General features: G+C 41.0%; 1 protein-coding gene across 1 annotated transcript in view; it reads right to left on the reverse strand.

The window, feature by feature from the left end:
• The window catches only part of WDR7 (WD repeat domain 7), a 133,897-nt gene that overhangs the window by 31,898 nt on the left and 74,269 nt on the right, over nt 1-27,730 (reverse strand). Inside the window, exons 21-24 of the mRNA XM_009323058.1 lie at nt 16,374-16,560; nt 6,213-6,330; nt 5,227-5,376; nt 4,467-4,549 (exon numbers count right to left, since the gene is read on the reverse strand). Coding sequence (XP_009321333.1) covers nt 4,467-4,549; nt 5,227-5,376; nt 6,213-6,330; nt 16,374-16,560 — 538 coding nt within the window. The remainder of the gene's footprint in view (nt 1-4,466; nt 4,550-5,226; nt 5,377-6,212; nt 6,331-16,373; nt 16,561-27,730) is intronic.

The following is a 27,730-nucleotide window of genomic DNA, read 5'->3' on the forward strand; positions in this document are numbered from 1 at the left end:
GCATCTGCCTCATCAATCTGCTTTTCATATTCCTTTGGTCAGTGGCGGCCACACAACGTATTTATTTATTATTGAATAATAATAATAGTTTCTCATTTATTATTAAGACGACAAAAAGGAGTGCTTAGAAAAAAATCAAAAGCTGTTGGTAAATAGCTCGGGAGCAAGAGAGGCAGGAGCCAGTTATGAGAAAAAAGAAGAGAAGACAGATAATGCTGTGGGCAAGCAGGTACCCACAGGGTCTAAAGCCCGCCACACATGGTGAATAAGGCATGGGACTGTAACAAGAGAGCATTTGCATTTTTCACCATTTCATATCAAACTGCAGACACCTGCACAATTAAAGTGGTGCCCCAGGTGAAGAGGGAGGGGGCTATTTTTAAGGCTATTTTATATAACCAGCAAACTCATGATTTACATATATAAACTTATAAAAAACACACACACTGCTTGATCGTTACAAGTAAAATGGACAACAAAAAGTTTCTGTATAAAATGTTTCATATCGCCATTAATTCTATTACATTACTGAATGGGCATAGTCCACTTGTCTCCTCCAACAGATTCAGAAAGAGAATATCACATACTATTACATGTAAGCAAACAGCATTTCTCTCCTTACTGCATTTAAATGCCCATTTAGACAGAGTGCTGAGTCAGTATTTTTCTTTGAAAAGAAGAATCCATCAGACTACATAACAACAGAGAGTCTGGGGAAAAAAGCTTCAAGGAAATAGATGTTTTTGCGTTTAATTTTCTAAAAAAAATTACTCCTTAAACTGACATTCAGTCGTCAGCTCTTTAGCCTCATTCTTTATCTTTTAGTTAGCTTAGCATTGTTACAACCACACATAGATTTAAATATTTTAATCCTTTGCACCCCTTTCTGAACGTCCGTGTGGTAGAGTTCAATAGAGAACGATGTGCCAGCATGTATTTAGACTATGCTACAAATTTGTTTTTGCAAGCTGGTGCATCTATATCCATAGTTGGCATCTTAACGGAGACCCTGCTCGGAGTGCTGCCCCATTACTGCTCAGCAGAGAAGCTTCCATCGGTCAGCAGAGCACTTCTTCCAGCTTTTGGAGGAACTCTGCTGGAGCTGACAGGATTGTGCTGCTGTTGCTGGTACCAGCTAATCCTCCACGTTAAAGGATGAGCTGTGACCTGCACATAGCCTTCCCTCCTATCTTTTCCAAATGAAAACTGGGAACATAAAGGTAAAGATGGTCCAGTCTCCCCCTGTGATCTCCTCACCAGTCTCTTCCACGCGTACCACCAGGTCCTCCGCAATACAAGTCACCAGCCAGACGACGTGGGGATAACACGCTGCAAAGCCTGCAAGCTGAGCTAAAGCTGGCATCGTGCAGTAGGCTAACCACCTGGATGCCACGCTGCAGGGTGGGAACTCAGCGTAAGTAAGCTGGGTTAATGACCGATTAGGAAAACGATGATCTTTCTTCTTCCATCAAATACTAGCAAGCACGCTTGCCTGTTGGAAATGGGGCTGCTGGGCCTGGCAGCAAAACTGGGGTTCAGTGAAGGCCCATCAACTGTTTTAAAACCTGAATATAGCCATTTAAAACACTTGTTATTTTAAATTTAATCTATCTTCTCGTGTGAGACCATACCATTACACAGACTGCTTTAACTCATTGGCCTGTACTAAATACATGACCTGACCAAGCAGAGTCCATCAGGGACCACTCAGCTATAATACAACTGCTGAATCTGGAAAATGCTCAAGTCAAACAGAACTTTGCAGCCTTCAATACTATCCTTCATAATTTTAAAGAAATTCAGAAATATTTCATATTCATTGCATTGTACTTCAATAGTTATTTTATTCTGATAAGAAATGGGTTTGCATAGAGCATGCCAAAAGGTATTATGATCCTCTATAAAGAATAACACTTATGGGAAAAACAAATAGACGCCAAAATCATATGCTGTAAGACATGATATCCAAAAATACCCACAGTGATGGATTTACCTCATCACCACCCATCAGGATTGAGTCATGCTCACAGCAATTAATGGCATGACTGCTACATTTGTACAACAGTAAAAAAACCTGAAAACCCGAGAGGGATGATAATCAGGTACTTTAACCCAGCACACTGCTGCTCCTGGCCCTGGGTTTAATGTTCTGCTGAAAGAGGAACATCGCTTCCAAGAGACCGCAGAGGCACCAACAAACATTTGCCATTATAGCCATGAGTAAGGTACTTCTATAATGTCCTCTGAGGCAGAAGAGCTTGCACACCAAGCACTGGGACACCTGAATGATTTTGCCACAACAGGGGTGCACATAATGCAGTACAGCAGAAAGAGCACTACGATATTAAAAGAATTAACAATAGGATTATGTCAAAGTGCTTCCACTTGGAATCTCTCCAGAGATTCTACCATTTGCTAAAATCTGATGAAAATTTCCATTGGGCTGAACGATCACATCGGTGGGGTGCTGTATCATTTTTACAATGGCTATAACTATGTAGAATAGGAAATATTACTAGTAATTTAACAAAATTTTAAGATAACCTATCACTATAAAAATACAACAGGAATAGGGAGATTTTTGCACTAATTCCCACTTATCCTTGCATTTATATTTTAAGGTAAGCCTTTTAAAGTACCAGGAAAAAGGAAGATTACCTCTATCAGTATCCTACCTGTCAACAGGATAATTTTTCTTTTCTTGAAACTATTCAACATTTTAATAGCTTATTAAATTAAAATGTAATGGTCGACAGATGATTATTATAATTTATTGGTTGTACTAGTTTAACAGTATAACTGGGATATTTATCATAGTCTAAAGATACTGTAAATGATCCCATTTTATAAATCGCGTTTTACTATGTAAAAGTACCATTTTAAGAGTGAAGTAGAACTAGCCCAAGACAAAGACGACTGACGATGCTGCACTCCCACTGAAGGGCAGTGGGAGCCGGCAGCGCCCCCGCCACTTGTGCCTTTCAGGGCCCTCCGAACTGCCGAGTCACCGACAACGTGAGCACAAGACAGCCCCTGCGCTTCTCTTGCCCGTTGATTTTGTGCAAATTCATGCTTGTTATTTTACCGAGCTGCCTGTTGCCACAGATGGAAAGCTTTAAATGCTGCCAAAGCCGTGTCCACATGCTGCAGAGTGCGGGGCAGCTCTAAGTGACCAGCAGCGCTCCCTACACTTTGCGAGGTTTAATTTCAATTGAATCTCCTGTGTCCAGTGCGAGCATCCCAGAAATGTTTCCAAAACCAGGGGAGAGGGCAGCCTCCTACCACGAAGGCGAGGGTGCTACTCGCTGCCTACAAGAACAATTTTGAGGACAGCCTGCTCGCTCGGTGGACGCCTGGGAGACAGTCACAGGGCAGAGAAAGCAAGGCTCTATTCCAGCAAGGCATTTGATACTTTCCATTTCACTGATCTTTCCTATGGGATGGCACTGCTACACAGCTGTGTGAACAGCTCAGAAGGACGTGGAAGTGCCTGGCCAGGAGATGATGATCTCCTCCGATAACTATGCCCTACTGCCAGCTACTAGGCAGATCACAGCAGTTAGCTATTGCCACAAAGGAAATAACATTTATTCTCAAAATTCTACATTGGAGGATGTTTTGGTGAGCACAACGGAGTCAGGCTTAGATTTCCTATAAATGAAAAGCTTATTTGCTATTTGGCTAAACTCCTGGTGTGAGAGCATGCTTTGCTGAAGGACTGTGCTGCTGACAACAGATCTTGAAAGGCAAGCAAAGAGAAACGCAAGTAAAGAGCTCCTGCTTTGACAAGCCCTGGGTCCTCAGCACATGGGGGAATCTCACTCTGACACGTACCTTATCCCGGCTGCTCATGGCCTGGTCTGAAGGTACTAAGGGACGGCAGTCGGCTGTAAGGCATTTATGCAAGCCCCCTGCACGGGGTATCTGGGAACACCACCACCACACCCCCAAACCACATCCTTATTTTCTGCTGTCACCATTTTCTTTTTTCCCCCAGTCGCTTTGATGGTGGCAACTAATTCACTCAGGCAGGTTGTGCATATTGGAATCTAACTTGTTACTCAAGTACATTATTCTAATTTTTGTAACAACAAAGATATTGATAAATCCTTTGGAGGAATCTGCTCAGCTTGTGTCGCTGTTCCAATGGAGTAGCAAGGATACATGGAGGGGTAGCAGGACAGAGTTTTTCAAGAGATTACACAATGCTTTCCTCTTTTTGGGCTTTTAAAATATCCAAACTTCAAGGAGCTGTTAATGCTTTTCTTTTCTGATCCACATCTCTGTCAGATGTGGCAGACAACTAAAAGCCTACAAAGGCTTATGGGTGAGCTAAAAACACTCTTCACATTTGCTGTTTTAAGGGGCAAGCATCACGTAAAAGATTGTTTCACTCTTAAGTAAGAAATATATCCTGCTGGTGACCCTAGGATTTACTTCACAGTATTCTTGGAGGAAGAGCTCACCTGCAGATGGCTGGAAAGCATTCCTGAAGACCCTTTTTCTTAACTAAAGATCCTTCAAGGCAATACATGATGATGTCCATAACCTTGGAAGCAAAAGTTAAAATCATTTAACGTACTGTATTTTATGTTTCATAATAAAAGTTCTAACAGGCAAAAACAGAGAATTTCTGTGCCTGCCTGCATCTTTTGATATCTAACTTTAAAATACAATTGGGATAAAACAAACAAGAACTGTCTTGCATACAATAGAGTTTACAACAGCAACAGTACTGGCAACTGGAACCATTCAGAGTACCTGTAAACAGTTACAAAACAACAAACTACTGGTAAACATAAGCTATTGGAGCTCTTTAAGTAGCTCTGGTGTGAAAAAGGACTCTGGGAATCAGTATCAAAGTTACAAATCTGTTATATCATCTGTACCATTCTTCAACAATATTCATCAGCATCATCGAATGCAACAGATAAAAACATCTACGTGATCCCCCAGTGTGCCCAAGTACCAGTGCGATGAGCACACCGTACCTCCAGCAAATTCTCTTGCGGGGGTTTTTCCTCCAACAATGTAATTTAATGCAATTTAAGTGCATTTTAAGCTTTTAAAGTTCAAAAAATGAGCTGGTTGGTATAAAACAAATCCTCTTCACACGCAAAAAGGTTTATGGTCCACACAGAAAGAAATTCTATTATTTGACTCCAGGCCAACACATTATTCACTGTCGCATCAAACCCACAAGCAGACAGGGCAGAACAGCGTTACCTCCACAAGAAGGTCCACAACGTCGGTAGGCATCTTCTCAATAAGTATCTCTATGACTCTCAGGATCTCCCCTTTGGCCCGAGCGAGAGTGGTGGTGTGAATATTCTGCTGAGACTGCGTGTTCGCTGCGAGGGCAGTGTGTCTGTGCACCTACCAAAGAGCAAGGTTACACATGGAAACTCAGACGCTCTGAATATTCTCCATCTGTGCTTACAGTTATATGCACGCATTACATTAAGAAAGCCTGTACTAGGCAGAATGTTGTGCTTTACTTTGAGACCTATGGATTATTTCCCCTGTCCAGTTACTCATAATCAGCAGAGCCACTAATGGTTATCCTTGATGTAGTTTTTAAACAAGGGTTTACCTGTTTTAAGTAATTCTTAATCTCATAAAACCAAAGGTCAAGATAAGCAAATGCCTGGGTCTTGATTCCATGATTTTCACATACTTGAACGTCTGTCTTTAGACGTTCGACAGCTGCTTTATAACGGGCTTTTTTTGGCCAGCCACTGAACATGGTCCATCCTATTGCTTTAGCTCAGCCAAAGCTCCATGCTGTATCTGGGTTCACTCAGATGACTCCGAGACAGACCGTGCCCAGCCTACACTGACCTCACAGCAGCGTCCCCTCCTCCTCACCCTCCAAAGCCCACGGTTAACTCCCCACTCCGTTTTAATTCATACTTAATGGGGTCGTGTGTGCATTGCTTACAGAAAGCAGGATTATACACGTTGCTATTGGGAGTTTACATAACCAGGAATCAACAAATTAAGACAGACACAACTCATCGGACTCAGTTAAATATTGCTCCTATCATAAGTTATGGGTGATTTGGATATCTGCAGGCATACAAATATTACACTTGCTGTTTCCCTTTTTGGGGAGGAAGGGAGGGACATTTGATTCTATCTCTGTTCGTAAGCCTGGAGCCTCAAAGGTCAGACGAAAAGCTGCTGCAGCCGAGCTGACCGGCCCTGCTCACCTCCTTGGCGATGGTGGTGATGAAGGCGGGTGGTCTGGCGGTGGCGATGAGGGAGAGAGCGTGCCGCGCCGAGCGGGCAGAGCCAGCGGCAGGGCTCAGGGGCAGCCCCATTGTGATGCTAAACGGGCACCAGACAAAGAGGGGAGAAAGAAAAGGAGCATTAGAAATATAGAGTGAAAAGATTAGAAACAGCTTATAATGTCAGTTCAAGGTCAACGGGAGCACTCAAACAGTTAGAATATAATGGACTTCCAACAATGAGCAGTGATTAGGAGTCAGGGTGTTCTATCATCAAATACAAAATCGAATAATTAACCATGAAGATTGAAAACAGTATGTGCATCTGTCCAAAGTGTTAAAAAGGCCTTGTTAACAAATTATCTGTATGTGCTGAATACATATCACCCAACTGAAGACAAGGTAAACGAAGAATGTCTTCCCAAGAATTTATGGTTTATTCTTTTACAACATTTTAAACCCTGTTCATAGTAATTCTCCTTAATTCAGCTAAGCGCTGGTTATAGGAGAGTAAAACAAGAAGCTTCTTGAGAACTAAAACCACCAAATCTATTCGGTTTAGTTTTCTTCACTGCATGACTCAGTTGCAGCAGTATGATGAGATGACAGACAGCCCCATACCTTATGCTTTCTAATTACTGAAATTATTCAAATGCTCTTTAGAATTTCTAACACTGAGGTTTTTACTGCAATTCTTTGAATAGCAGTAAGGGATTAACTGGCATCTAAATTTTCCATACACAATGCTTTTATTTGCTGTGACAAGATAAATGCAGGAAACAATAAAGTAATAACAAGTACCCAATAACTACATGAAGAAAAAAAAAATCTAGTATTTGGTAATTGAGAGAATATGTACCTGACAAAGAAGATACAGAAGCTTATTTTTGTCTGAAACCTTCTTTTCTTAAAATTGTACTATTTAACTACCGTTGCTGCATATGTCACAGCAGAGCCCAGTTTCGTTAGGCTAGTTGTACATTATCCAGCAATTCCACAAATCCTTCCTGCACTCCCATCCACAGGCCACCCAAAGCATTCCCAGTCCATGGACCCAGAGCACTGGTACCTCTCCAGGCTAACAACTTTGTGCCTTTAGTAAACCAATCTAATACATAAAGAGATATCTGATCTGTGTCTAAATACAAGAGTACAGAATTCAGCAGCACTCAAAGGCACTCAGACAATGAGGGTTACAGATCAGGGAGGAGCAGCATTGTGGCGAGGCAGTATTTCAGCGCTGGCTTCGATGCACTGCAGGCACGCAGGTCTCCCTGGAAGAGGACATTTCACCAAGGGAAAACTGCAGCTGTGCAGGGGGAAGAAATGTTGGGGAAAGAGCTATGGGGAAAACAGGGCAGAACGTGCTCCGATATGGAATCGGGCTTTTATGGAAGGGGAGGGAACACCTGGGAATGAGGATGTGTTGAATTAACCTGAAACATTCAACCTATCCCACAAAGGAAACTTTCTCTGACGTGACTATTGCAGCAAGGAAAGAGAGACCACAAATCAGTTTGCCAGCTCTAAAACATTTTAACATTTTCCTCTGACATACAGTCTGATTAATCCTGCTGCTATGACCACACTTCCACCAAGCAGCAAGCAGTAGCCCTTGAAGTCTTTTTAAATATATATTAAAAAAAAAAAGACAAAACAAAAGATAGTTTCTTTTGGTCATTCCTGGTATCAGTCCACCATTTGAGGATGCTGCAATTCCTCATGGATTTTGCTAAGTCGTGAAAAATTATGTTTGAGAATGCACTGAAACCCCTCTTCAGCTATCCCTCCTCTTTGCTTATTTTACTTAGAGATTAAGTAACAAAAAAGGTATTAACCTGTAAACAACATATATAGGCTTACTCTTTTTCTTTGGAAATGAAGTACTTTTCTGCATACGACCATGGGCAGCAATCACTGTTTCTGAGGCTCAGAGAGGGAGCGGATCCTCCCACGCTGCACAGGAAGATTGCTGCTCCCGAACACGTGAAGTGAGCGGCACTAACCGGCCAACACAGAGGCATCGAGTTTTAAAGCAGTTCCTACACCTTAGCTGATTATATTATGGGTGTATGTGAATGCTAAGTGTTAATAAAAGTGAAGCTTGTCATTAAAGAAACTATGTAATTCAAGTGCACGTTAACAATACAAGATAGTTTTATTATATGAAAAAAGATAAAGTCTGCAGCTTTCTCTACTATCAATGTGATTTCAAATGGTTTAATACTTTGACAGATGTACATGAGAAAAAAAAATACATTCAATAAAATGAGTACTAGTCCAGTGAAATAATCTTATCTCGAAGCTGCAGTTTCAGAAGAACACCATGCATCTCCAAATGCCGAGGATGGCCCAGTTGGGTAAGCTATGGCTCACTACAATGCACAATACAGCGACAACAGAGCACCAGAAAGCACCATTAGCTGCTCTGCACCAACAGCAACCATAACCAGACATCTCTCATTCTGCAGCCTTTACTCATCCGCGCAGTCCCGCTGCTGCCAGAGGGATTGTTTAGGTCAGGGCTGCCGCTTCCAGCTCTCCCACAGCACTCATTTCACACATTTGATGCTATGAGAATGGCTGAATGGGAACGCACTGCTCCCAATCCTCAGCCTGCCTGCACTAGTTCAGAGGCTGCTGGCCTCCGAACCTTCAAAGGTTCAGCTGTGTCCACTTTGCTCAGCATACCTGGGACGCAAATGGCCAAAAGATCTCTCTTTTTACTCCTCTGGACCCACTGGGTTGGTTGGCTTAGCCCTTACACCTTAGAGGAGCCTCAAGACTTCTTTAAACCAGAAAGCTGCCAGCAACCTCTGTGGCAGGCAAGCCACAGAAAATAAAAGCAGAGTCATGGAGAACAGTATAATCATTCCACACTTCTATCCCTTTAGCATCTCCCGATGCTTCCAAATTTGTAAAATCTGGTTTATCAGGGTCAACAAAGTTCATTCTGCTCTGAAAACAGAGTTGGACACAACCTGCTCTGAAAAGAAATGAGGGGAAAGGAGAAATTGAAACAACCCAAAAGATGTGGAAATCACAATACACATCTTGTATTCCAGGCGCAAACTCCCATGAACAATAGTGTCAGCATTTCCATCACGCTATGCCACAAAGGCCATGGCGTTCAAACCCACAGGACTCAAAATGGCAAGAAAAAGCACCAGTTCACTTGTTCAAACTCCAAAAGTGTTTGGGTTGATTTGTCTATTCCCCTTGTGACAATAACATTTGAGAGCTTTTCTTCTTTCAGGCTAAACCAGAAAAATTATTTTATTCTGATGTTTCTTACGCTAGACTTTACAATGACGTTATTTGGAAGTGAGACGGAAGGAAATCTACATTTTCAGAGCCAGGATGGAGAGCACAAAAGGTGGGGGTTTTCCCCCAACACTTCAACAGGAGATCACATGTGAAAGTGTGAGTAAGAGAAAATAAGCGTGATGTCGCACTTCCTCAGATGCACCGAAAGTCTCCTCTTGGGCACTATTTGAAGGGGTTCCTCTTCCCCAGTGCTCTTTGACCAGAATTTTTTTGTAAAGAGTAATAGAAGTTTACAAACCCAACTATCTTATTACAAAATCTGTTTACGCTCTTGTAGAGAATTTAGGTAGCATGTGGTAACCGAACAGTTACTTTACTTATTTCTTTAATTTAGAGAGGGAGGCGTCTATAGAGGATGACACATTCTGTCTTTTTTTTTTTTTTTTTTAAAGTGTCCTTAAATATAATCCTCTGGGCAATATCTGATTTTATGTTGTGGAAGCTTACAAATTAAACACTTTGCAACAAAGAACTTCAGGGTGGTTAATGCATTCTCTGCCAAATGAACTATTTTTCCAGAGCAACAACAAGATGAGGTATGGATCACCATTTTACAGATCTGAATTCACATATATACAAACCAAAGTTTGTCATTTTCCTTCCCACTCCTCACCATCACTGTATGCATTAAAATTACTGAATTTGAAAACCAATAAAGTCTCTGCAACAATAAAGATGTCCCCGTTGGCCTTTTACTTGTAAAACCATATTTGACTATAATTTAAAAAATCCTGTACAGATGTTACAGACAAAAGCGATGCACCAGGAAGAAGGAGGTATCAGAGTCAGGCTTTCGGAGGGGCTCATTATCTCCCGAAAGCAATCAAACCCCCAGGCCTCAGTAGTTTTTTTCTCTAAAAAGGCTTCGTGTTTCTGCCAGCAGTACTTTTCCTTACAGGGTGCTTGGTAAAGCGTGCATTTTCCTGAAAAGCAACAGGCTTTTTGTTAATTCATTAGCATGGCTCAGCAGTGGTAGTATGTGGGCAGAGATTAACCCCCTCCTGGGGCTGGGCCAGCTGCTCTGCACGTCCTCTTTCAGAGGAAAGCTCTGTGAGATGGGACAGGCTCACTGCACCAAAACCCAGAACAAAACCAAAGCAGATGCAAAACTAACGTACAGAGGGAAATGCTGCCTTTCACACCCAGACTTCTATTCTTGTATGGATGAGTTTTAGGACTTCTGTACATCCAGCAAGAGTCGGCAGCACGTGTTGTCCCTCTTGTCCTCATCCTGCCCCCTGACTTCCCACTGCACTGTAAGCAGACATTTGAGGAATCATTTCTGTACACATAACAGACAAAATGGATGCAGCTTGTGCTATAACACATGCCTTTAACACCGGAGATGATATGCTACCTGCAAATGACAGTAAAAAAAACTTGGGATTTATTACTGTATCTATTTATGCTCGATTTGTGCCTTTTAGCTCATTTCTAGAAGACTGATCTCAGGGGCCAGTATCCTGCATCAGCAGGGAATGATGCTCTCTCCCTTCCCAAATCCATCACCAACTACCCCCATGCCAGTAATCTGAACACCCTGAGTTCTTTGGGAACCAATATACTATTTGAATAATGTTGTCAACAAAATATAGATTTTTAAAAGATAACTTGTTTAGATGCTTAGCACAAGTTATCACAACTTCAGAGTAATGTTTATGTACTTCCCTATCTACAAAAAAATAAGGAAGATGCATTAAAAAAGCTGATTCTTAAAACAAGTGGAAGAGAACAAGCTACCTGGGCAGAGCTGTAGGTCATACCTAGGAAAAGGTGGACAGAAAAGGTTTCAATAGCGGTGAACAGAAAATGTAGCAATTGGATCTCTACATTTCTTGACTTCCATAAAGCAATGCCAGATGAAAACTTCATGGGAATAAGAATGTGAAATTTCAGCATGTTGATACAGGCAGCCTTGAAGTGATGGCTGAACGAACGGGCGGAACCAAACTCCCTCTGTGGCATAAAGCCAGCAAGTGTGGTACTCCTCTTCCTCAGCCTCCACGAGAGGCTGCAGGTGCCGACGGACAGCTGCCCTTCGCGTGATACAGCTGCAGCTCATCTAGACTGAGCTTAAGCCTCCTGGAATCAAAGACCTAAACCAGAACTGACACAGACACAAATCCCTGCTATTTCCAGGTTCAAATCATTTCTGTAGTGGCAGCATACAGTAACTTGCCACATCACCTTTCGGACCAAACACCCAGCCCACATTTCCCCTTTAAAACCCTCAATTTCAGCAATCGTTTAGGCTATGTTCTAAAAATGTTCCACCATACTTGAAAACTAGGGATGTCCCTATTATATATCCTACGGCTTCACAGATAGAATCCATAAGAACATAGAAGTACAGAATGTTTTCCACTAAACACAATCAAAACTAAAGAGATTTAGCCTAATTATTTTAGTACACACATGTATATAAAAACATATGGATCGATTAGAGTGCAATTTGCTGATTTTGGTATTTTATATCAAACTATATCAAACTGTAGCTTGTAATTCAAAGAGCAAAAATAGCGGACAGCAGTGATCCCTATCGTCATCCATGCCAAGAAATCAAAGCCTAATAAATGCTAGAAAAATACTCTTAATCCTCACAACTGAGCAGTTTCATTCAGCATGGCAGGCTAGCACAGTATAACCTTTGGAGACTAGGATGAACTGGGAGAGTGGAGGAGTTATAAATACCAGAGTTTTGGATAACAGCTCAGATATTTATTTAATTCAGAAGGGGAAAAAAGAAAAACACTGCTTTTTTTTTGTGATTTTTTTTTTTTTTTATAAGCAGAAGCTTGACATAAAAGCTCTTTCATAAACGTTCTTAACATCAGGGAGAGAAGCCAGGCAGCTGTGCACTATTATTGTGTACATGGTAAATCAGGCACAAAAAGGGGCAGCTCAGCAGGGCACCGGGAGGGTAAGATGCACACTTAACCCCCTGCACACATTGTTGCTCTATTTCTTTCCATCTTCGTCTGTCTGCAGCCGGTACAGTATCTGTCATGAATGTAACAGGCCATTTTCAATCTAAATCTTGTTATGGATTAATAAGCAAACACTTTCTCGCTTATTATGCAATTTATCATGATGAAAATTGCATTGGGCTCCTCAAGGCTACATGCTGATACATTCATTTATTCAGTGCTCTGTGGATAGAGAGCCATACTAATCTTTATGACAGCTAAGGATGTAATCGCAAGATGAAAATGACTTTCTGAAGAACTGCGTTCGCCTGGCTTCTGTAAGTCTACATTTACATACAATAGGGCTTAGGAGATTCTCTGGGAAGGCAAAACATTTCAGCTTCTTCTGTTGCACTGCAAGAAATAATTGAAGTTCAGCCAAATAACACTGTTCATCCAGTTTGTACATATTTCTCCAGAAACACCCCCCGCCCCCCCAACACACGGCAATCATTCATTCTTTAAATCTTGAGGAAATTAAAACTGCTATATAAAACTGGTCATATCTGCCTTAGTATAATGTAAAAGAAAGTCAGAAACCTTAACACCTCCCACAGATGGATGGTAAAATGCATACGTGGTATTAAGACAACCCCAGTCAGTTCCTTACTGCATCTAGCATTTAAAATGCGTGTGTTTATAAATAAACTTTTGTAAACACATTTGCAAAGCAAAATTCATTCATAATAGAGCAGTTTTCAGAACTGTAAGATTTGAAACTGAGTTCTAAGGTTAAATGCTACGGGTGTGTAAAAGTGCTCAGGGCGTTAAATGTTATTGCTACAAGCAAAAGAAATTCTTGACTAAAATAGAAAAGTAACTGAAAACAAACACATAGTTTAAACACTTGACAATATGCTTATAATTAAGGTATTTGTAATCATAAGGATATTCTACAGTTTCGTATGTTGCAACATAAAAAAAGCAGTGTTTGCTGTGATTTAGTGAACAATAGCCTTAGAATAAAACGGAAAACTGGCTAATTGTTAAAAGATTTTTTTTTTTAAGTATCTAAAGTAATATTATTATGGCAATGCTGTAAACAAGAACATCTGTAAGCTAAGCAAACACCCTCCTTCCGCTCAGCACAGTGTTTCACACGCAGACGAATATCCACCGGGCCACTGAAGGCCTACTGCAGTTTTAAAATAAAGTACTGCAGACATTTCTTTCTCCTTTAATGTAAAACTCTCCTCTCCCACACGCTTCAGAATATACCCAGAAAGCTTGATAGACATTAGCAATACCGTCAAGCAAAATATTACCTGATGAAAAATGAACCTCTGCATTTCATGAAGAGAAATACAATAAAATTAATACCTAAATAATCAATTATGATGACCTCGGCAATTTCAGACACTAGACTCCCATCCTGTCGTGCCCCTCCCCCCCCACGCAAAAACCCTGCAAAGAAAATATCACAGACCAGTCAGCCGTCTTCCTTTAGGAATGAAATTGCTTCCCCATTAATGAACAGTTTAGCAATTACTGCACGGTTTACAAGTTAACACTTAAGGAACGCCACTAATTAAAATATTAGGTAGAAAGCACTTCATAAATTAAAAATTAAGCATGAAATATGTTTAAAAAACCTAGGGAATATTCACACAGTGCTTGGGATGCCAGACTTAGAAAGCACTAAAATTGCAATTGGTGCAGATTAGGAAAGCTCTACTGAAATAAACGGCACCATCGCGCTTCACACCGGCTGAAGGTTTTGTTCATGTTCTGCTGGAAACACAGCCCACCAGCACAGATTCAAAGCACAGAACCGCGAACGCGGTAACAGCCTATGCATTTAAGAACAGAAACTCGCTTAACAACAAAAACGTGCTGAGGTTTTATTAGAAAAAAGATCAATGATTTCTATATTTTATGTGATGAAAATTATCATTAAATTTAAATAATTGTAGCAACAGTGAATGTCTGCAGAACTTCAATACTACAGTATTTATTCATACTGACAACCAAATAAATATGAAATTTCTATTTGCTCAAGGCAATCCTCCACCCGGAGCAGGAGCTACACGTTTTGTATGTCCTAACTGGGGACTAATTTGTTCCTATGCAAGAGCTATGTATCTATGAATGAAAATTTTGTCTGAGCAACACTAATGTATATCCACTTACATTTTTCAAGGTTTTCCATTAAAAGCAGGAAGCTTGAAATAGCTTTCAAAGCCAATTACATAAAGCATAGTATCATCGTTTTATTTCATATAAACAGCCTACTGTAATTGCTTCTTACAGTGACTTCTTATTTTTTCTTTATTTATACATAGAAATCAGAGCCTCTCCTTTTGCACGTTTAAGTGGTTTGTTTTTTAAATAAAAACTAAATACAGAAATAATTGTTCAGATAGAGATTTAGAATAAATTTCAGACGAGATGATCAATTTTACAACAAACAATAATAAAAATAAGGACTATATTGCAAAACCCTTTCCTGTGCAAATAGTCCTGTTGTCATTAATCAGATTAATGGTGTGAGTAAAGACTGTTCATGTGAGAATCGGGGCCCCAGTTGAAATTTATTACATTTAGGCCTCAGATCATAAAATTCGTGGATACTCAACAAAAATGCTACTCGTGTCCTGCAAAGTTGCACACATTAAATAAATCCCAAACACTAACATTCAAGAATTCCATTATCTTAACACAAAATGCATTAAAAAAAGGTTAAGACACTACCTTTATTACACAAGTCATCTTAATGACTTCACTTACACATTTAGCCATAATTATTTGATTTAGCCATAATTATTTGATGGCATGATTGGTAATACATGGCACCATCAAGTGTAACAACTTGCATACATACTTGTGTATACATAACTAGAAGTTGTACAATTATAGTAATTTTTAGGAAATGGAACAAATATGCACTTGGAGTTCCATGCACAAAAAAACCCCCACAAAAACCCCAGTATTATATTTTTTCCTATGTATTTTATGTCAAAGTGTCAGACTTCCTTTTGAAATTTGCCCTCCCCCCTCCAACCCCAATTACAAATACCTAATTGAAGTAAGATTTTATTTCAAAGAGGTTAGAACAGAGGTACAAGACAGCATACCATATAAATCTTGATTTAGGACACTTTAATAAGTTGTTCTCTGACCCTAGAGACAGGCTGTGGTCTATTGAGTTTATGATTTCTTACCAATCCTTAAATCTGCAAGTTACCTTGATGCTATTAATAGCAATGCTGTTGGTAAAATAACCACCTTTTCCAAAATGTACTTTCCAAAACAATGCACAACCTGACGGGATGGCTTGTAAAACCATGGGAAAAAAAAAAATCCACCTGTTCAGGCACACCGGTGGAAAATACCTTCTGAAAATACTATTTTTACACTTAAGAAAGGGTAAAAAAAAAATTATGTTAAAGACAGACATATTTTAGAGATAAAAAAATGTGTAACTCACTTCTTTTCCCAAAATTACTAGCAATATGACCGAAAGATTAATGCTGTGTAGCCCCAGGCAATGTCTACCAAGTGTTTGGTGTCTCCCAGTTTTAGATGGGGTGACTCCCCGTGCCAAGAGAAGCCAGCACCGCAGTGCCACCGCGCACAAGTGACCAGATCTCTCCTGCCGTGGTTAAACCCCCTCCTTTCGAGATCGCCCACCAGAGCCGCCCGAGACTGCAAACCGAGCCAGACTAAAGCAGACTTGAAATCATAATTTAGATGGTACTGGCTTAAATGCAAAACTTGAAACAAGGAGTTGTTCCTTGTCCCACCTTCTTTCCAAGTACCACAGGATTTGAACCAACTGCTGCAAAACCTAGATCCACGGGTTGGAAATGACACAAGTAAGTATTTGTAAGTGAATAAATGAGATACCTACTTTGCAAGCTGTTTCTCTGCGTCAGCGCAGAGCTCCAGAAGGCCCATCAGCACGGCGGAGACGTCCATGTAGGGCTCCCAGACGGTAAAGCCGCGGCCGATGAGGTCGATGGCGGTTCTGCGGATGGTGCTGTGCGCAGGCAGCTTGGGGCTGGGCGGCTGCAGCAGCAGAAACGTCAGCGCCTTGCCTGCCGTGCAGAGCGGGAGAGAACGGGACAGTGAAAAGAGAGCTGCAGAATTGATTTTGCCTTGTTTCCAAATACTTGCTGTTGAGAAACACGTAGTATGGAAACCTGCTCATAAGTCACCATATTAAGGCTTTATCTCACGAAGAAAGTGCAGAAGCTTACAGCTGCAGGGTCCTCCCAAAGCCAGCGAAAAAGACGAAGACGTGGTTCTGTGGGTATCAGTTATGTTAATTAACCTCAGGGTACGTGATGCCCAGAGACTCCTTGTGCCACGGATTTCATACAGAATCCAGGATGGCAACCCACAGCAGTCCTCAAACGCAGACACTAACAACGCTCCAAAAGGCAGGAGATACTAGTATAGACTGTCTCAGATAAACGGTATCCATGCTCCCCGTCATCGCTCGTAGCTCAACGAACAGCAGAAGGCAGGGAGGCTGTTCTGGTACACGCAAGCATAGGATGGATTAGAAGTGTGCACCCCGTTAGCAATGCTGCAACCCCGCCAGTCGCTGCCTACGAGAATTTTAAAGCATTCTCAATGGCAACGACAGCCGGTTTGTTACTGCAACACATCAGTCCGATTCAGATCACTGTGCCACATAAACAGGCCCATGCCAATACTGCCAGCGTTGTCTTCAACATAGTACTTTCACTGCAAAAGAAATAGCACTAAATGTATTTTTGGAAAAAATGTAAGAAGTCTCCATGCCTAAATATTTCTGCTTGAAAATTGTGCAAAAAAGTCAGAATAAATCAAAGTGGAAATGATAAAAAAAGTCCTCCCTTCAATAGACACTTGCTAAGAAAACCCTGAAAATCTGCAATAACATTAACATAGGTACTAAAGTTTTCAAAAAAAAAGGTACATCATTTTGAAAGGATGTCTAAGAAAAACAAGCTTAAAAGATTAAACTTGGGAAAATACCAGTTAAAATCAATCATGTTGAGATTACACACTTTTTCATCGGTATCTTGGCTACAGCTAGAAGCAGTTCATGCTAGATGTGCTTAACTGAGTGAGAAACAACAAAAATAAGTCAAAGTCACCAAAACAGCTGCTCATTTCCAAACGTGCCATGCGCCTGCCCGTGCAGGGGCTCAGATAAGGTGGCACAATCAGATCTCTTCTTTAATTAAAATCCTGTGCCACACCATGACGACATCACCCCCGTAATCGGCAGAGATGATGTTTAATTTAAGGGAACTATCTGGGGACACAGCTGCAGTGACTAACACTGCAAGAGTGATGCTGTCTCAGGGCAGTGTTGTATTCCCCCCTTCCCCAGAGCCCACGGTGGGCACGGCTCCCCGGCAGCGGCCATTCGCTGCAGGGAGAGCTGCCGCCCCGGCGTTCTCTCCCAGCAAGCCTTTGGCAAGGCAGCTCCCTCTCACAAAGCAGAAAAAGAAAGGCGCAAGCAAAACATGTATTGACGAGCTGATAAACCGGGACAAGGAGCTCAGGGGATTTGCCTACTTGTCCTGCTCTTGCCCCAGTATGAGTTTAGAAGGGGAAACGGCAGAGAAGAAAGCCTTGGTGGTAATCCAACAAAGCTCCCTGGCCTGTCGCCGAGAAGCTCGGCAGCATCGGCTCCCAGATGTGGGTGATTCGGGAACGAGATACCCAATTTTACAGCAAGGATTTTTCTTCCTTGCAAAATATACTTCCTACTGACACCTCCTCGATGTCAGATACGCAGTAATGCTTTATTTGGGAAAGGGAATGAAATTATTTGTAAAGCCTCCGTATCGCTCTGTCTCGGGATGCACATCAGGATGTTGTTTGTGACCGCTTCCGCTCCCAGATCTCAGCACCTCCAGAACCGTGCCTGAGCCTTCTGCTAAGGAAACACTGGACAGCGCACGAGTGTTTAAATACCAATGCCGCTCTACATACCCGAGCAGAAATCTCCCTCATGTGGGGCCCACAAAGAAGCTATATGTTCAGAAGAGTTGCCTGAAAGTTCACAAGGAGATGTATAGTTTTCACCATTCCAGTGTCGCACCTCAGTAAATGAGCATTAGATGTGTATAAAAAAAGCAAATGAAACTGAGAATCGGCTCTCAAATAGGAAATGTACTTAGTCCATTTTAGTCCATTTTTTATAGACCCACTGCCAGTCTTGTCTCATGCATATCTTACACATGAAGATTTTTTTTTAATTATTATTATTATTATTATTGACGCAGTGCTCTCAGGTTTTGGGGCAGGGCGTTCGCAGTGCTGTGGTTTGTTTTGAGCCGTGCCATCTTCCCAATGCTGGGCACTGGTGGATAAGACAGGCAGCTCTCAGGAAAGGGCAGAAAGCGCTCGGTACCAGGGGAGGCTCCGGACCCCTAGACTGAAGAGCTGTGCTCGCTTTTTGACCTGTAACTCTGTTTTTAAAGAATAACCATAGCAGAGTTTCAGCAAAAAAACCTTTGAAGGACTCAGTATTTGGTGGTTAAGGTCAGTTAGAGATGTAAGCTCAAACATTTATCTCTCGCAGGTGAAGGAACTGAATTTTGGACCATTTCTGTTACGTTTGAGTGTCCTGGCCATTCAGACATTAATGTTAAAGAGATACTCTGCTATCAGCACTGTCCCCTCCAAAAGCGACAGCAGGATCTAGAATGACAAGACAAATGAATTTCCCAAATCAGAGAGCAGGATATTCAAACTACTCTTACGATCGCTGCAGAGGACCACAGGCAGCAAAGGAAGCTGGCTGGGGCTGGGGGCTCTGCCCTGGAAGGTACCCGCCGTGCCAGTAACCCACCCGCAGCATCGCCTCCCTTCCTGAGGGCTGCACGCCTAACTCATGCATTTTACTACGATTACCTCACAGCACTGGTGTCCATCCTCATTAACTCACTCTCCCTCCTCCCCACAATGCCTTTTTTTCCTTTTAGAGAGAAATATAGCTTAAGGGGGCGTGGGGGAGAGAGAAATGATGTCCCGAACAACTTCAACATACCTGAATTCTGATCCAGGTTCTGCATATTGAGGAAACATGATTAATAATTTCATTTAATAGACTATTTTTTTATAAGAATAATTACATATATAAACATGTAGGAGGGCTAAAACAAGCAATGCTTCCACATAAAGATAATTTATCATTATCTCTACATAATTATTTGTTACCTCTTAACGTTCATTTAGCTTGCTATTGTGATAAAGATAACCTATTGATTTTAACAGGTTTTTCTTTAGTTTTCAGAACTGTCCTCTATGACTTGCTCCGTTTGTTTATTAAATAAACCGCCTGTCATTTTAAGCATTCAGAAAAGCCAACGACAGACATGCTTTTCTAGTCCATCCACACTAATCCCTTATACGTGTGTAACAAAAGAACTGAAAGTTTCTTCTTGAAGTGTGTAACAGGCCATGAAGCTCTAGTTTGTGTGAATTTTATGTCTCAAATATAAGAACCTTATTAAAAGCATGACTACTCAAACATTACTACAATGAAATATGCCTACCTTTTTCATAGGAATCCTCCTAGCATTGCTCCTGCTGGCACCTGCCTTGTGTAAATTGAGCTACGGAAGAAGATGAACTAAACAAAAGTCATTCTGCTGCCCGTTTCTCAGCCTGGACATCTTTGTTTAAGCTTTGACTTGGCTTAAATGAACGAATTAATATTGACAAAAACATCAACTAAGCTAATGAGTTGTTAGTTAAGGCAATAAACATGTCACATTAGAGTCAGCGCAGTAAAGAGGTAATTAGCTCTGGAAAAGCTCTGCTGATTGGGGCTGTGGAGATCCTTTGCTCTTAACCTTTGAGTCCATTAGTGTGGAGCAGGACAGGGAGCAGCCAGGCTAATGTGCATTCCCGGGACCGGCAGCCTCGCCCGCGCAGCCCAGGGCAGGTCCCTGCTCACGCCTGGCACTCATTTGGCATCTTTTAGTGAACCTACACACTCGCGCTGCCATCAAATGGGCCAGAGAATATCTATTTAAAGGTATTTTAGCAGAAGTTTGGGCCAACATGGTGATGTGACAGAAAAGATCCTACCAAACCAGAATGCAGCTTGTGACCGCACTTCAGTGTGCTCCTCCTGCTTTTGGAAGGGCTCATACATTCAATGCATACTGAAATTACTGTAAGCAGGGGGTGTTGTCTTTCTTGCTGGAAATCTAGGTAACATCATACTCTTTAAACAAAAAATAAAAAGTCTGCCCTAGTAAAAACTAAGTTTTGACGATTTACACGTACCTTCTGTTAGAAAAACTCATTAAGAAACAAACTGACAAAAGCTCCTTTCATTAAAAATGAGGGTGCGACTTACTAGACAGAATTAATTCAAGCAGTAACTTAACAGAAATGTAGTTCAGGAAATGACACATTCCTATATAAATTTGTATTAAAACATCATTTTGTTCCAGATGTTTTACTCTGCATTGGTACACGTATGCCACAAGCATATGGAAATGAAAAAGAGCCACACAGGAGGCAATCCAGAGAGCAGAAGGCAGCGATTTTGTCCCTGGACAGAGCTGATCACCTTGTCAGTACAAGGGAGTTATCAGGAGTACCAAAACCAGACTGGACTCTTCTCAACCAGTAGAGAAGGATAAAATTTTGGACACAAGTACTGAAGTGCTTTCAACATTTAGGATAGAGATAGCAAATCTGCCAGTTCTCTGAAACTATTTCTATATATCCTCATGGGAAACACCGCATGCGACAAGCACACAGATATCCACACAAAAAGGTATATCCAGCGAACAGTGGCGTAGTTAAAAATCTGCCTACTTTTTCATGTGTTTACTTGAACACTAAAATAAAGGTTTGAGTCTTTGATCCCTATGTCATTTTTATTAATGAAAATGTGACACGAATACTAAAGCTTATCAGTTATTTTCAATGCATATACCTGCTTGGATTTCTAAAATGCCTTTCCTTGCTGAATCTCAAGAGCTTTAACCATATTACATCAGTCAGCATTGTTAACCCCATTTTGCCGATAAGATTTTAAAAAATTAAATAATTTGCTCAGGAAAATCAATAGCACAGGCATGAATGAGACACTGATAACTCTGATTCCTATTCTCATAATTTGCCATGAGATCAAGTTCCAACTAAATAAAAAATGATGGACTCCAAGAATACAATTTAACTTGCTTTGCATCTTTTTCTGATTTTATGTAAAAAAAAGAAGTGAAGAATCATAGCTCTAATTTTTTCCGTCTGCCCTCTCTCCCCATGTCCGCAGGCACAGTGTTTTTCTGCAAGAAATTAAACCAAATTGTGACCCTTTCTGGATGATTTGACGTATACCTGAGTGAAACGTCCACAGAAAGACAGAAATATAAATTGGGAAAGCTGGGTTAAAAATCCATATCCCCGAATCCCTTCCTACTTCTAGTGCAGTGAATTTTTATTACATATCTTCTCTCATCTTTCAGACAGGTATAAAACCAGAGGATATTTTTAGATGTAAATTAAAACTTAGTCATATTATTTGACGAATTTTTTTCTAAAGACGTAATGATGAAAAGATTTTTTTCAATCACATTCAATGCCAAATTTCCCAATTGTTACAGAATTAATTCTCAGCATTTTTTTTTTTTGGCCTTTGATATAACACTGACACTTAAATTTTTTCAACTGAACTTATGGTAGGAGAGACTTCCTTTTTGCTGATGACCTCTTCAAGTCATTTAAGTACCATTCTTGCAACAGGTGCAATGCCTGCAACTTCTAAGGCAATTTCAGAATTGACACGAATAAGTAGTTTTTTAATTTCTTTTCAAAAGTACGGTCTTTGAGTATATTAAGAAGCTAAGTAGTTATTGCGCATGACAGTAACAAGACTGCATTTTATTCAAAGTAAAAAACAATTCAGAATTAAATTTGAATTGCTCCTGCATAAAAGGCGAAAAGCAAAGAGGCTGAAGAGAAATAATCCCCAATTCCTACGTGTCAGAGCGAGTGACACCACTAAAATCCTGCAGAATCCCCCCGGCCGGCGAGCTGCAGTGCTGGGGCAGCTGTCATTGTGCACTGCGTTACCAGCCGAGGGGATGCCCAGGTAGGAAAGGCAGAGGCATCACCTAAGAAAGCCTGGATTGCTGTGCAGCCATTTTGTTCTGCAGATCAGACAAGATAGCTGCGAGACTGCTATCTGCGGCTCGCGCTCAGGCGAGGACTGTTGGATTGCGTCGATGGTTGGTCACTTCGCGCCATTTCATTCGCTATGCAACAATTCAAAATTAATTCTCAATATTCCCGATGCAGTAAGATTTTCCAGGGGCGGCACAGGCTGCCCCTACCTGCCGGCGGCCAAGAACAATAGGACATTCGCTGTGCAGGCAATCGATAGCCCCCACCTGCTCCTCCCAGCCACTGCAAAGGGAGGGAAACAATTCCCACTCACGGGGCTCGCTGCTCGGCATGCAGCCGCTGCAGTTTTGGCTTTGCCCTTCTGAGGGCTGAGGGCCAGCCCCTTCTATCACAAACACTCAAGAAGTAATACAGTTTTGAAAAATATCTAGAGAAAGGTAGTCCCTGCTTATTTTGTCAGGAAATTTAAATTGCTACTTGAGGCTCCCATTAGCTGAAAAAAGAGCAAAAGTTGGGATTAGCAAAAATGCACATTTAAAATGACACTTATGACTTGCTGTAAGTCCTTTTTCTCATTTATATTGAAAAGGTAAATGTTTGTAAAGGTACAGATGCTGGAAGATGGGCAATTGGAGCACAGCAGAAATGATTACGCAGCACACACTAGCAGGACACCATTAGGCCCACTCTGCCATCCCACCGGTGCCGCCGGCTCCCAGCCCGCGTGAGGAAGCAAAGTTTGTCCTGAAATTTATAACAACCTCTCAGGGTTTTGAAAATTAAATGCTTCCTAATCAAACATGTTTCTGCAGCACATATATAACTCCATGCTTTATTACACAGTTAAAATTTCATTTTTTAACAATACAAGAAAAAAAATAGGGTTTTGCCTCATATCTGATCAGAAAGGAAGTCTTCTCATTCGCTTTGAAGACTTAAAAACATCAGAAATGTTGTTTAATCTTAAGGGGAACATTTCCTCTGTGTTAATAATCCATGTAAGTTCTGGAAATTTAATACAGGTTTAACAGGTCAGAACAACCAATCCTAGATGCAGTAAATTGCCAACATTTCTATAAAACAGCATAATATATATTGCTTTTTATATGAAGTGAACAGACAGCAAAGAATATTCCTAAGTGGGGCCAGACAAATGCTGCCCCTAAGTTGTTCGAAAATTATGTAAGATTTTGCATAATACATTAGAAAGGGAGACAAAGGAGAACGAAGAAAGTGTTTATAATAGCTGGTTTCCCAGTCTTTTCAGTCTAGCTCTGGCCTAGTTAAACCAACCTAACAATGCCATTTTTCTTCCTCTCAAAATCTGCAGTGGGAGAATCAAATGTGAAAGCAAGATCAATTCTGTTCCAAGACAGTAAATGAGTTTTAGATCAGACTTGTTTCAATTTATGGAGAGAACCCAACTATGCTGGCTTAAATGCATTCTTCCTCTAACTATGAAATTATATTACAGTGCTATAGAAAGAGTAAACTATCATTATTTTAATCCAAAATTTGTTTATAATCTAGCAGGAAGGAGAAAGCCAATATGACTCAGGTCATAACTGTGCATTAAACTTTGTATTTTCATTCCTGTTAATTGCACAATTCCATTAAACCACGCTATTTATTTTAATCTAAATTATATAATGTTTTCTAAATAAAGCTATTTCCACAAAAATGATCATCATTTCATAGGAAGTAGCTGTTTTTTCCATCACAGTGCTGACCAAACTGTATGTTAATCTTAGAAGTTTTCTCCTGTTACACATCATTGTAGCGAATTTTCTTAAGCAGCTTGGACAACCCATGACCTACGTAACAGTGGAAGATGCACAATATCAGCGAAAGAAGTCAACACAACAACTTGTAGGAGTCAGGGATCACAACTTAACCTTCTCCATAGCACCGGTGTCTGATGCACAAACATACCCATACCAACAATGATGTGTGTTTTATTCTCAACTACCGCAAAGCCACGTGAGCAATACGTGGCAGTCCGGCTATTTTAAGTTGCTCCTTTCTCCCCAGGCTCTGTCACCCCAAAGGTGCCTGTCCCCTCAATTTCGGTAGCACACCGATAGGTGGGTCTATGTTGCAGCTGACGTCATTGTCATTAGGCTCTTTACAGGGCAACCCAGTAATTGATTCAACCAGGTTTATCTTTGGAGAAAGTAAAACCTGAGTGACTGGGCACCACCGGAACAAGGGGTTATGTTTGCACGTACTTGAGTAGTTTTGAAAATGAAATCAAAGCTCTCCAAAGGCCGGGACGCGGGGTAAAAATGGCTCCTTTTCTTTTTGCCTATTGCTACACATTTTGAATTACAACCCGTTCAAGCCATAGCTTGAAACAAAGATGCTGGCAATCACATCTCTTGTGCTAAACTGGTAACTACAGCAACAGAAAGATAACCACACAAGCAGCAATTAGTTTTCCAACATGTAGATCTCTGAACCAGCTTACTACGGTGTCGGTCCAGTGCTGGTGCTGATGGATTGCTTCCCTGGCAGCAGCTAGCGGTGTTAGTTTGAAATTGTACTCCTAGACAACGTGCCATCGTCTTCACGCTGCAGGGGACACAAGGACTAGCTGAAGGACTGACTGAAGGAGTTGGGTCTCTTCTCCCTGGAGAAGAGAAGGCTCAGGGGGACCTCATCACAGCATTCCAGTACTTAAAGGGTGGCTACAAAGAGAATGGAGGCTCTCTTTTCATAAGGAGGCACACGGAGAAGAAAACAGGCAACGGGTACAAGTTGCACCGCGAAAGATTTCATGTTGACATAAGAAAGTTTTTTTACAATGAGAACAATCATTCCCTGGAACAACCTCTCCAGGGACATGGTGGAGTCCCCATCGCCAGAGGTTTTCAAGATGCAATTGGACAGGGTGCTAGATGGTCTCATCTAGGCTCCCCTTCCCACCAAAGGTTGGACCAGATGATCTTTCGAGGTCACTTCCAACCTGGGCTCTTCTGTGATTCTATAATTTTTACTGCTGTTCTCCATAGCAATTTATGCCAACCAGCTGCATACCATCATCTCAGAGACGATCCCCAACATGATACTCAAGTCGTACACGTTGGAATTGATTATGTGCTCCTATGCTATGACATTTCACAAAGATGAATGCAAATGCTTATAAAACAAAATTAAGGAAATTCGAAGTTAACAAGGGACGTATATATTTAAACAAGATTTTTTCTTTTCTTCTTTCCTTTTTTTTTTTTTTTTTACACTGTAAGTGCTAAGTACAGCCAGTTGCACAACGACGCAACTCTGTTGCCTATATGGAAAGAGAACACATATGATGAAAAGGTGGAAAATAACACTGATACAGTATATGTAAAATAAAACACTTCAAAGTTTATGGTCACACATATGCACTCACATACATGCAAAGATAGGACGTGCCATTTGGATTAGATGAAACACTGCTCATGCAATCTTATCACCATGAGCCACTGATATAGTAGCTATTAAAAATTTCCTGCTGTAGACAAGTAGATAGGGGAACTGCCCCAAAATGCCCAGGCTCCCACTTCCTAACTGTCAGCAGGCTGGACTGCATTAAGGGTTATACCCTTCAACATATCCTATATTTACTGCAGTTTTCAGTACTCCTTGTTATTCCATAAATGCTTAACCCTGCTTACACCTTCAAGCAATGAGTTCCCCAGGCCAGTCCCATGTGCTTGGTGCCGGAGTAGCACAGTGAGCCTGGGGGAAGAGACAGAGAACTACGAGGGGAGCCCTGGCAGCACCCTGAAGTGACTGCGTTCCTAATGCTCGCATGGCTCTGGCAGCAGGAGCATAGCTTGATATCAGAGCCCTCCTGCTTGACTGCTGTTTTGACATGCAGCTGGTCCTTCTCTGAAGAACAAGGGCAACAGAGATGACTACAATTTTCACGTTTTACTCAGCAAATCCCACCTTCTTCCCAATGAATGCAAGAGCTCCCAGCAAAGACTATTAATTAAAAAAGGTCAAGAGAAACTCCAAAACAGTTAAGAGAAATAATTTCCAATAATTATAATACTAAGCATTAATCAACCCATTGTTGTAAATCCAAACCCCTTCTAGTTGCCTCAAAAGCAGTATTATGCCAATTATTTTTGTATATTTTCTCCCACATTTCTCCTTCCTAAAATGAGTAATGTCTCACAGGTGTTTTCCTGAGTTTGCGATTATTCTTATCACACATATCTGTAAGACGGTAAAACTCCGATTCCTCTCCTATTCTTTTAAGGTAAGGATGCCTGGCTTGGCATCTGCAACCCTAATGAAGGAATAATATTAATTTGTATGATGAATTAAATTAGTCTGAGTTTCTCGTCATCTCACTACAAAGGCAAGCATAAGGCTGATTTATTGACTTGTCACAGCTTATGAAGCAGCAGTTCATAAAAAAGTTATTCTGAAGTGTTCCTTTTAAACATGCAGACTATTGATCGACAATGTTTGGGCACTATTTTCTTAGATACAGACACTGAACAGCAAAAAGCATATGTAGCTTTGGTTTTCTCACTTAACATATGAAGAATACATATTTTAAGTTGGTAACATTGTATGTAGATAATGTAATTAAATCCTCAAACACACTATTGTTTGCTGGTTGTTTAAACCCTCTGTACCATTTAAATACAACTTACCGGGCGTGTCAAACACCATCTCTAAATGTAACATTAATTTAAAAGCAGGTATCAGCCATAAAAAAACAGCAAAATAAAACTACAATTTTTTTGCGAATTTTTTCAGGGAAAGAATTCCTCTTTTCCCTTTAGCACAGCTATCCCAGCTAGAACACGTGTGACCAATATGGAACGATAATCTAGACTCTGCGCATGATCTGTCTTACTAAAGACTGTTATTGCTTGTTGTGCCATCAGTGGCACTGAGCGCATTTCATCAGCCTCCCAACCGGTTGGCTATTTGTGCAAAATGGAAATTGTAATCAGATTCCAATAGAGAGGACCTTTCACCATCCACATCAGGAAGGAAAGAATGAATCTCAAATAATACGCCCGATCACAATGCTCTGCAGCCAGAAAACATCTATTGCAATTATGAACTACAGCTGCAAAATATAAAAATTATCTAACACAGCAAACAGGT

Source organism: Pygoscelis adeliae, unplaced genomic scaffold, assembly GCF_000699105.1.
Source record: "Pygoscelis adeliae isolate BGI_AS28 unplaced genomic scaffold, ASM69910v1 Scaffold174, whole genome shotgun sequence".
Lineage (NCBI taxonomy): Eukaryota > Metazoa > Chordata > Aves > Sphenisciformes > Spheniscidae > Pygoscelis > Pygoscelis adeliae.